Source organism: Lampetra fluviatilis, chromosome 2 (assembly GCF_964198595.1).
Source record: "Lampetra fluviatilis chromosome 2, kcLamFluv1.1, whole genome shotgun sequence".
NCBI lineage: Eukaryota > Metazoa > Chordata > Hyperoartia > Petromyzontiformes > Petromyzontidae > Lampetra > Lampetra fluviatilis.
Genome location: NC_136276.1, coordinates 33,821,761 through 33,833,776, shown reverse-complemented (window position 1 = coordinate 33,833,776; position 12,016 = coordinate 33,821,761). Strand labels below are relative to the sequence as shown.

Sequence of the window (12,016 nt, the reverse complement as noted above, 5' to 3'; positions counted from 1 at the left end):
CAAGGACAGTGCACATTATCAGAGTTATGTTTTTTTTTGCATTATGACCGCAGGTATTGTGGTCTATGCAAACATGACTCCTTGTAAAAAAAGGTGTCAGTTTTGTTGCCTTTGTTTAACGTTTGTTCCACATTGAATCTGTCGTGTCCCCCCCCCCTCCTCCACCCCCCCTAAACGCTGTAATGATGCCCCCCACTTTGAGCGACGAGCACGCTGCTGCAGGGTCGCCCTTAACTGCCGCAGTGTTCCCCCCCGCCGGCGGCGGTGTGCCGCCACGGCTCGCTCGTCCCCTCCTCGCCGCTCTGCCGAGCTCTGCTGGCGCACCTACACAGCACGCCGCTCAGCTGGGGTGAGTGGCGTGCCGTGCGGAGCAGCGCTGCCAACGGGGATGTCTGCTCTGTGTCTCTGTGTCTGTGTCTCTGTGTCTCTCTGTCTCTCTGTGTGTCTGTGTCTGTCTCTCTGTCTCTCTGTGTCTCTCTCTGTCTCTCTGTGTTTCTGTGTCTCTGTATATCTGTCTCTCTGTCTCTCTGTGTTTCTGTGTCTCTGTATCTCTGTCTCTCTGTGTCTCTGTCTTTCTGTATCTCTGTCTCTTTGTCTCTGTCCCTTTGTCTCTGTCCCTTTCCGGTGCCCACGCGTAACGCGCAACAACGCACGACGCGTCGCATCTCTGTGTATAGCGAGTGGGTGTACCGTGCCGCGGCGGCGGCGAGATGTTAGCTACCTCGCCTGGTATACAGGAGGTCATGGGTTGAACCCCGACCCTGACGCCTGTATATTTAGAGTTTGCATCTGCTCCCCGTGGTCGCATGGATTGTTTTCCGGGTCCTCCGGTTTTTCCCTCCACATTTAGAATGGGCACGCGTTTAGAGCATTTGGCTGCTATAAATTTCCATGCGATAAGCCACTTCGTTGAGCTATCATTTGTGGCCAGGTTGCTTCTGAAAAAGAGCTGTACTGCTCAGTGGGCCTTACCTGGTAAAGTAAATAGAAGTAGAAGTTATTGTTGACCCAACTGATTTAAGCTGTTGGCAGACAGTTTTTAAAGCTAATCGTGAAATGGTCCAGCCGAGCCATCGATTTCTGCAGGCCAGTGTGGATTGGTGGCGAATGGGAAGGCCCAGGGCAGGTTCAGATATCATTTGTTACCGATGTTGGCGATGGTTACACGGACATGTTCTGACACCGCTACCACCACCACCACATAGACATGAAAAAGATAAAGGTGCAGCGCTGCAATTTATTTTTGTATGCCACTTCTCACTGACGGGCCTCCACTACAGGGGCTACTAGAGAGCCCCTGTAACAGGGTATTTTTGACAAACTCTACCACGCTGGTCACACCTCTTTGAAGATATGGGATTAGCCGCGCTTTGCCCCGTCACACACACAAGCTTCTGATAAAAATAACTCGCGTGCTGCTGGGTGGACAGATTTGTCAGAAACTCGCACCTTTGTTTCATCTGCCGTGTCGGGAGAATGAACCGGCAAATCTCAGCGATTCTTGGATCGCGAGGACGCCAATGTTGTGCATCTTCCGTGAGACATTCGTGCTTGGCCCGGGAAGCTCCCTCGCCGTTGCGTTGGGGAGCATCCTTGTCCCAGGTCCGATCTGAGAGCGTGGTTGTTTGGCACCATTGTGGTGGCTTGACTTTCCGATGGCATCGGTCGTGGTATCTCACTCAACAGGGGGATGGGCTACGTGAAAGCTGCCGCCATCCACTCCACGTGTCCACTCATGTACACTAATACAGTAGATAGTTTAAGTTTCGATTTAAAGCTTTCGTGACTGCAGGGATTCATCTTCTTGGTTCTTTCGGTAAAGTCACGTAGAATGGAAATAATAAAATAATAAAAATAAAACATAATAAAATAATTCTCACGACGTTTCGCCCATAACGCAAGCAGCCGTCCTCAGGTGAAGAACAGGTCTGTCGAGAAGACAGAGTCTCAATTACGTCCTCAGGTGAAGAACAGGTTTTTCGAGAAGACAGAGTCTGAATGACAGAGTCTGAATGACTCTGTCTTCTCGACAGACCTGTTCTTCACCTGAGGACGGCTGCTTGAGTTATGGCCGAAACGTCGTGAGAATTATTTTATAATGTTTTATTTTTATTATTTTATTATTTCCATTCTACGCGACTTTACAGTAGATAGTCTTCAGTGGCATGGGAGCCAGCTGAGGGTTGCCGGTAGTCTTGATTGGTCACGGGGGGAGACACCTTAGGAGATATGTTGAGAACCGCTGCGTTGAAGAGTTGCCGTGTTTTTAACCACAGCTGTTGGTCGCGGCTCGGCACTTGGTGGGAGTTCACGCACCATAAAATTAATCAAGGCCATTTTGCCGGCACAATATTCCGCGCGTTTTTTTTTATTTGGCGTGTGATTGTGCGCGAGGGTGGCGTACGTCTCTGAGCAGCGGAAGATTAATTGGCGTATTCTAAGTTTGCATGTGCCCCCAGATTATGAAGAGTGAGTTTTGATGTCTGTGCTCTATCTGCATGGTTACTCTGCTGCTGCTTACTTTGCCCTGCATTGTGTTTCACATTTTCAGATTTTTTTTGTGGTACCTTTGCACAATGTTATCCCTCTCGTGCCATCGGTGTCACGTCACAAGATGACAAATCAGTTTTTAATCATCTTCTTGGTTCTTTCGGTAAAGTCACGTAGAATGGAAATAATAAAATAATAAAATAAAACATAATAAAATAATTCTCACGACGTTTCGGCCACAACGCAAGTAGCCGTCTCCTCGACAGACCTGTTCTCCACCTGAGGACGGCTACTTGCATTGTGGCCGAAACGTCGTGAGAATTATTTTATTATGTTTTTTTATTTTGATTTTATTATTTCCATTCTACGTGACTTTACCAAAAGAACCAAGAAGATGAATCCCTGCAGTCACGAAAGCTTTACATCGAAATTCAGTTTTTAATCATCACAGAGCAGCTCAACCGTTCACCGTCACATGACAATCAAACTTGATAGCTATCATTCTCAAAGCTGGATTATCGCCTAATGAAGTGCGGAACCAACTTTTACGTGACGGGAGTTTAGTTTTTTGCACTGATGTTGGACTTCTTTAGTACCGTACGTAGCCAACTGTGAGACCATAAACTAGCTACACTTGAGAAGCCAGTGCCTGGATTCAAACCCATGGTCTCGTTGGTGCCAGCTCAGCACGATAGCCTCTGAGCTACCTGGCCGCCTCGTTTTTTTGGTTTAAATCGGGGTTAGTGCACGAGTAAGAAAAACGGGAAAACATTCAACGATGACATTTTGGCCAGTGCTGCCTCGTTCAAGCAAAATTGTTGATTCAAAAAAAGAAACTCCAACAAACTATCTTCTTGGTTCTTTCGGTAAAGTCACGTAGAAGGGAAGTAATAAAATAATAATATATATATTTAAAAAAACATAATAAAATAATTCTCACGACGTTTCGGCCACAACGCAAGCAGCCGTCCTCAGGTGAAAACCAAGTCTGTCAAGGCGACAGCGTCTGAATGAAACAGCACCATGCTTGGAGCATATATTTAAGCTGGGTTGGAAGCATGGTGCTGTTTCATTCAGACGCTGTCGCCTCGACAGACTTGGTTTTCACCTGAGGACGGCTGCTTGCGTTGTGGCCGAAACGTCGTGAGAATTATTTTATTATGTTTTTTTTATTACTTCGTGACTTTACCGAAAGAACCAAGAAGATGAATCCCTGCAGTCACGAAAGCATTAATTCGAAATCCAACAAACGAATTGCTGATGGCTACTGCCTTGGCAGTGGCGCACAAACAACAGCAAATAGTCGTAAATAATCCATGATTATGGATGATTTATTAAGGGTTTTTTTTCCGGTCAGATCTCATAAATATAAATTAGTCATTAAACCCGCCACCACCTGACACGGCCAACTAGTAAGGGTTGTCACGTCAACAGAACATGCCAATTCGTCACTAGTACAGCATCACCGGTGTGTTGGAGAGCAAATACACAACATTTTCAATCGGAGTACGACGTTTCACAAGTAATTACAACTAGCTTCATCAGGCGCCAGACAGATTTTGTTCCTTGAATAGAAGGAACCTATGTTATGGATATTGGCCGTGAAAGCCTACGTGTTAAATATTCGTAAATAACACTACAAGGGCCGTTGCCCGAAACGTCTCCCATTGTGTTTTTTTCTTTCAAGACCACGTTGATGACGACAAATATGTTCGAGTGTGTTTTTTCTTCTAAACACTTGTTGTTGTTGGTTGTTTGACTTGCAGCCCACTGGGATTTTTGCACACAACGTTGGTGTACGGTGTTTTTTTCTGCAATATTTTGCTGTCTTTTCTTGGATTTTCTGTTTGCACTCAGTCACATATTCACTTTAAGATGTTTTTTTGTTCATGTTTTTTGTTTGTTGCGGTTGCACCCGATTCAAGAGCCGAATGGCTCACAGGGCTATACCTAATAAATAAACTTGAACTTGAACTATAATGGCGGAGGGGGGGGGTCACAATTATTCATTAAAATTCACAGCGATTTACAATACCAATATTGTGAAACTCCCTGTCAGCTTACCCTCGGCCATGTGCCACGTCGGGTGCCCTTTTTTATTAAAAAAAAACGTTCCCTTAATTGGATGAAGCAGCTCTGGGCGGCGTCGGTTTGTTACGCTTAATGGCTGGGCCTCCGATTGGGCCCCGTTCGCGCGACGCAGTACTGAACACATCAAACAACGACGAGACTTTCTGTAGCCGGCTGTACTTAATCCGCTGCGTGCCCTCGTAGCGATGGCTTTGGCAAGCACCACGGATGGGATCTCTTTATGCCAATGCAAATTTTCACTGCTGTCGGTTTTTTTTCTCCATTTTCGGTACAACTTCAAGCGGCCTTTGGTACGGCGTGACCCAAGAGGAGGATGAATGTTTAGTTGCCATTCGTGTCACCTTTTTTTCAATGCCAATCAATTCATTGCGTGAACAATCCCTGGAAAAAACCTCTTTTGTAGTGGTAATGAAAGTGCTACTCTCAGTCGCCGTCTTGCATGCAAAGTTAGCGCTGACGAAATGTTATGCGTCACCAAGACGGTAATTGTTTTTTCTCTCCAAGAATCGCATTTGGCGTTTGGCTGAGAGTTGTTCCTGCCATGTTGAAATTTAGCGATAAATATGAACCGCATTAATACGTTCCAACTGTTCACCCCAGGAAAATCTTTCTGAGACTCAAGACTTTTCGTTCTGCTTGCAGGAGGGTCCTTCATTGGGGGTGTTTGGCCGGTTCCACGTATAAGCATTTAGAACGTGCTAAGGAATATTGAAGGGCACAAGCTAAAGTTATTTGCAATTACAGGTGAAGTGTCTCGCGCGCACCCACACACCGTGGCCTGTGTGTAGATTGGAAGAGATGGGAACGCACCGTTTTAGTACTCACAGCCACTCACAGGTGGACTCCGCGTTGCCTGCGCAATGTGCTCACCCACGTGGCATGTACTGTGTGTGCTGTCCGTGCTGTGTCCTCTGTTGCACTGTGTGTGCTGTAGCTTGCTACGTGTGCTGTACGTGCTGTGTCCTCTCTTGCACTGTGTGTGCTGTAGCTTGCTACGTGTGCTGTACGTGCTGTGTCGTCTGTTGTACCGTGTGTGCTGCATTGTGCTGCCTTGCGCACTCTGCTGTGTATGCTGTGCTGCGTGTGTGCCGTCTGTCCTGTGTGTGCTGCGTAGTTGCATCATACCCAACGCATCTCAAGTTGATGGTGTTGGAGGGAAGCCAGTGCTTATTGCACGCCGTCGTCTGTAATCTGTGACCAATGCCAATTGCGTGCGCGTCTTTGTGAATCTCATCTTTATGCATCTAGCCCTTGGGCCTTTGGTGGTTTAAAGGGGTTTTTTTTGCCACTGTGAAAGTAATTACTAATTAGCAGAGGTGTGGACTCGAGTCATGTGACTTGGACTCGAGTCAGACTCGAGTCATGAATTTGATGACTTGCGACTCGACTTGGACTTGCATAACAATGACTTTGTCCCACCTATGAGATGTGGACTCGAGTCATGTGACTTGGACTCGAGTCAGACTCGAGTCATGAATTTGATGACTTGCGACTCGACTTGGACTTGCATAACAATGACTTTGTCCCACCTATGAGATGTGGACTCGAGTCATGTGACTTGGACTCGAGTCAGACTCGAGTCATGAATTTGATGACTTGCGACTCGACTTGGACTTGCATAACAATGACTTTGTCCCACCTATGAGATGTGGACTCGAGTCATGTGACTTGGACTCGAGTCAGACTCGAGTCATGAATTTGATGACTTGCGACTCGACTTGGACTTGCATAACAATGACTTTGTCCCACCTATGAGATGTGGACTCGAGTCATGTGACTTGGACTCGAGTCAGACTCGAGTCATGAATTTGATGACTTGCGACTCGACTTGGACTTGCATAACAATGACTTTGTCCCACCTCTGCTAATTAGTGTTCTAAAGGGAGGCAAAGACACGTGTGTTGGCTTCACGCCCACTGGCACATACACGGATGAACACAATGCTGTAAATACACGGGTGGGGTGGGGGGGAGGGTAAAAACTAGTTTTCCATGCTGGTTTAACTGATGGAAGATTGGGCCGGAAAAGCGAATCACATTTTCCACGAGCGTAAATTAGAAACAAGTTGTTTGGATTCTAAAGTGTTGTTTTTCCAGATGAGAGCGATAACGATCACCCCGCATTGCTGCTGGTTTGCATGGCCGAGCTAATGGGAAGGGGTCACATCGAAGAGGAATAAAAACATTGTCAGAGAAACACATGTGTCACAAGTTCCAGCTGAGGTGCGTCTGCCGATAGGCGATTTGTTGATGAATTACGACAACAAAAAACTCAACGCATTCATCAATAACACTGCGGCCTTCAAAAGAAAAGTACTTAACAGGTGACGTTTTGGCCAATCACCCTTCTTCATTGCACGTATAGAGAGAAAGAGAGAGAGAGGCCAGAGAGGGGGGGGTGGATAATAAAGAGCTGTAGACGGCACCATGGGGCCTGATGAGAATTATTTTAGTTTTGACGTTTGGCGTTTTGCGCTCGAGCCACTCAAGGGGTGCATGGTGCAGTAGGCGAAGCAACGACGTGAAACCGTGCGGATTCATATCCCTGCTCTAAATGTGACCGCGTTTCAAGACTCTATACAGAAACGTGGGGGGTTGTTTCATCATAGGCAGAGGAGAAAAGTCAAGTCCTTGAGTCTGAGGGGCAGGGAGTCGACACCACGGATGTCTAGGAGCTGGGGGGGGGGGAATGTCAGACAATACGGACAGCAGAGGAGAATGAGCAACCTCCCACTGAACGAAAATTTGGCTTGCGGCATAGACAACAGAAAGCCTTGGATGCTGGAGCGGAGAGTGCGTGTAGGGGATTGTAGAGTGAGATGAGAGGAGAGAGGTAGGAGAGCGAGTGGAGGGGAGTGGTAGGAGAGTGCGTGGAGGGGAGGAGAGGAGAGAGGTAGCAGAGCGCGTAGAGGGAAGTAGAGTGAGATGAGAGGTGAGAGGTAGGAGAGTGCGTAGAGGGGATTGGTAGAAGAGTGTGTGGAGGGGGAGTAGAGTGAGCTGAGAGGGGAGAGGTTGGCAGAGTCAAGTCCATGGAAGATCTTGGAGACGGGATGAGTGTCATCTGGAAATTGATCTGCGATTGGATTGGGAGAATTGCAGTGATGTGCTCTCTTTTACGGGTACGGGTGAGGAATCTGACAGCTTCTAGAACCATCTGGTGTTTGTGGGCGAGGAATGTGAGGATGGCCGTTGACAATCGAGTTACAGTATTGGAATCTGGACGTGGTGAACGTACGGATGTGAGCTTCGGCGGCGATTGGGTGTTGTTAAAAAATGCCATTCATGGGAAGATGTCACTTTATTTTTGAACACAGCGATGCATCGTGTCAATCTTCAATGCGCTTTATTTTTGTGCGCGTCAACTTTCATCATCTTGAGTTGGGTGGAGGAAAGCAAAAAGTTGCGGCGGGGGAAGAATTAAATAATTTCATTTGTTATCCAGACTGCACCACCACCACCACCACGGAAATGCTCGCGACGTCTCGCTGATCCTCGCTCTGCGGCCGTCCTCCCCCCGTTGCTTTTCACCAACGTCCGCGAGCTGTGGATGTTGTCTCGGCCTGGCTTCAAACTGGCCACCCTGACGCAGTCCACGTGAAGTGAAGTGGCCACCTGTCCGTGCCTGAGCCGTGCCTGAGCCGTGCCTGAGCCGTGCCTGAGCCGTTCCTGTCCGTGACTGAGCCGTGCCTGAGCCGTTCCTGTCCGTGCCTGAGCCGTGCCTGAGCCGTGCCTGAGCTGTTCCTGTCCGTGCCTGAGCCGTGCCTGAGCCGTGCCTGAGCCTGACAGCGTGACAATTGACGCCCGTGTTCGGGCGTCGGGAATTGATTCGCGCCGAGATCTGGCACGCCGGTATTGCGTTGTTGAATTTTGTCGGAGGAGACAGCGGGAAATTTGGCAGCTCTTGTTGTGGGCACAGTGATGATTGGATCCAGAGGGGCCGCTGTCCTCCCTTTACACCACCACCCTCAGTACCGCCGCGGCTGCCAGCAGGTGAGGAAGATACGCCCGCTGCGTTTGGAGTTTTACCAAAATGTCAGGTTTTCTTTCTTACGTCACGGTTGCTGAGCGGAGGCCCAAAGCACCAAGTGAACATCAGCAAGCAGCACCATTGAAAGCAAAGTAGGTCAGGGATGATCATTTATCTTCTAGATTTGAAGCTTTCGTGACTGCAAGGATTCCTACTCTTAGGTTTTTTCGGTAAAGTCACATAGGTAAAAATAAAAAATAAAAATAATAGTAATTTAATTAGAAAGACATTTTTTTATTTCTATTTTTTTTTCTTATTTTTTACCTACGTGACTTTACCGAAAAAACCTAAGAGTATAATTTATCTTCTAGATTTGAAGCTTTCGTGACTGCAGGAATCCATACATAAAGAACCAAAGAATATGATAATTTATGTTGCATTGAATTGGGTTACTGGGGAAACTTGGGGAAAGAGACGAAGGAAGGGAATTCCAAAGTCGAGTAGTCTTGAGGGGAGAAGCAGAAAGAGACGCGCTGTGGTCTGCAGCGGGGTGTGCCAACGGTTGAGTGAGGGTCCGAAATATTGGTGGTTATTCTTTACAAATTTTCATCGCCGTCATCAACCGCATCGTCATCGGCATCGTCGTCGTCATCACCCCATGATTAGCTAAGCCCGTCATAGTTTTCACTTGCGAGGCATCACTACCATCGTCGTATTAAAAACATTCCTCGTCGCTCATCATCATCATCATCACCATCGGAGTTGCAATCATCGATCAGGCCGGCGGGGCTGACCCCCCCCCTCCCCCCCCCCCCCACGTCTTCGGCCACGTGACGGCGGTCGCCCCCGTTCGTCCTGCTCCGAGACGAAGCGTCTCTCCCGCCCAGGGCCCGTGTCCGTCTCGGAGTCGGCCTGGGTGCTCCAACCCGGCCGTGAATGTTGTGTGTTTGTCGGGGGCGGTTCAGCAGCCTCCAACCTCGGAGACGCCGGTGAACGACCGGCACGGAGCAATTCAGCCTTGGGGGGGATTTGTGGGATACGCGGCCAACGGACGAGCAGCAACAACAAGCGCCGTGCCATAATTTAATTTCATGCCTCCCCTGTGCTTTGGCAGGGGCGGGCACTGGAGGGGTTACCGAGTGCACGTTTGCCAATGTTTCTGTAAAATTCTGTGGATTTGCTTTGCTCTGCTGGGGGTTAGGGGGGGGGAGCTGCTGGGAATTGTTGGGGGGGGACGGGGGGGCGAGGTTGAGGGATGCTCGCACTGAGTTTGCAGTTTTCCGGCTGCAAAAACAAATAACGCTTCGTGCTAGTCCAGATAAAGGAAGATTCAGCACCCTCGCTTGCCGCGCGGATGATTCATCGTTGATTAAAAATAACTTATTGTTTCCAGCCTGGTCACTCACACCCCGAGATGAGATGTGTCTCTCTCCGGTTTTCGGACATATGACCCTGCCAGTTTGGACAGAGATCATTTACAACAAGCATGTGCTTAATGTATCGGGTGGAGCAACGGTGCAGTGGTTTCGACGACTGCACTGCGCCCATGAGCACGGCAACCCGAGTTGAGTTCCCAGTTGCGACCAACGTCAACGCGAGTGACATCAGAACTGGCACTGCTCTCCTCCTCGGTTCGCCAACACACACACGCTCTGACCAGCGTGGTGCTGTATGGCCAGAACAGACCAACAGAAAACCCATGACTGAAACTGCATTGGGAGGGGGGGTTCGGAAGGAATTCATCCAGCAGTGGATCGACAAATGACCCTTAATGCTACATTTCAACCATTTCCTCTTGGGCTTGAAAGTTCAGCGTCGAAACACGAGCAGCAGCGCTCAATGGCTTTGTGCTGATCGTAGGGGAAACGGTTCCTGCACCGAGATTTATCGAACACCGCGCTCCTTCTCGATGTGGCCGCGTCCACGAAAACCCGGCGCTGTGCGTGCGAGAGAGAGAGAGAGAGAGCTTACACATATTCTCGCACTAAGGCACGCGTCTTCGTTGAATAAGAAGATTTGCGAGGGGGGTCGGAGGGGGCAGCATTTTGGCTTCAATTCTAACCAAATGAGATGAGCGTTCGTAAAATCTCAACTACTTTCGGTAAGAAATGAATGGACAATAACATTTAAGGACAATTTTTTGTTACTTCACAAACAACGTGTGAACCATTCTCAGTGGCAGAACACGTCTCAATCGAACTCGGGTCGCCCGGATTGTTAGCGCATCGCGGTAACCGCCATAACACCACCGCTCCCCCCCTCCCATGACTCACTTCGCACGCAAGCCCACATTGTTTATTTTAAGCCGACTTCCAGACGGGGAGGTGCAGGCCTCGTCTGGGTGGCTGTGACTTCTCAACAATTGCCGCAGAGATTCATATTCTTAGGTTTTTTCGGTAAAGTCACGTAGGTAAAGTCACCTACGTGACTTTACCGAAAAAACCTAAGAATAATTACCGCAGACTTTTAAAAAGGCCCAGGCTGCCATGGGCGCGACACACCGGCGAAATGGGGCCCCCACGTCCGTCGCCCTGTGAGTGACGCGCTCGCATTCGCGGCATGTGCGCAGCAGCAGCATCGTGCGACAGGAGTAGTAATTACGGTGCCGCGCTCTTCCGCGTCACCTAATGAGCTGCTTGGGTCCTCCCTCCCCCTCCCCGCCCTCATCACCTTGCTATATGAAGCGTAATTATTTAATTCCCGAGTGACACCGCTAATAATGGCATCTTTTTTTTTTGGGGCCCAAAAAATTCTTCATCCCAGGCTTCAAATCCACGTGGCCGTGCTTCCCAGTACCCATGCCCCCTCCCCCCCCGAACCCTTTTCTCAATCAGCTGCGGTGACACGGAGCGAGTCTTCTCCCATCGGGGCAACGCCGCTCACCCTCGCGTGTGGTATATGGGTGGGAGGGGTGACGGGGAGGGAGTGTTTTCTGAAACCTGTGATTCTCCGCTGCGCCGCATCGATTTTTATGGAAGGAGTCCATGGCCGGATCCACGCTGAGAGCTCGCGGGCAATGTGGCCGTTGTCTTTGTTTTATTTCCGTCCTCCACGCGGCTGCCGCTGGTGCAATCGTGGTGAGATATTGGCGCCATCAACTCTCAACGTCTCATTCCCTCTCCTCCTTCATCGTCATACGGCTAATGTTGATGCAGAGAAGCACCTACGATTAGCACGGCCGGCTACGTGCGGTGCGAAAGAAGTTTGACATCCGTACATACAGAGCACCAATTGTAGATTATACGGGGTGCTGGTGACGATGGGTGACCCATTATTAAACAAGAAATATATAAGGCACATAATGTATATTAGGCTGCATAGAAATACAATACTTTCATTTACCCACGGAGAACGCCAAACAGCACGCTGTGAGCAGGGGGGCTGTGGTGAGCGTCGCGCGCGTCTCACGTTGGTTGACCCCCGTGACCCCCTCTACTCACGGGACGTTAATGGGTTGTGATAACACAGC

The 12,016-nt window shown here is 49.0% G+C and overlaps 1 protein-coding gene across 1 annotated transcript in view; it reads left to right on the top strand.

Annotated features, from left to right (window-relative positions):
- The window catches only part of LOC144938527 (trafficking protein particle complex subunit 9-like), a 112,422-nt gene that overhangs the window by 67,806 nt on the left and 32,600 nt on the right, over nucleotides 1-12,016 (top strand). The window contains exon 19 of the mRNA XM_078866426.1: nucleotides 244-349. Within this exon, the coding sequence (XP_078722552.1) occupies nucleotides 244-349 (106 nt within the window). The remainder of the gene's footprint in view (nucleotides 1-243; nucleotides 350-12,016) is intronic.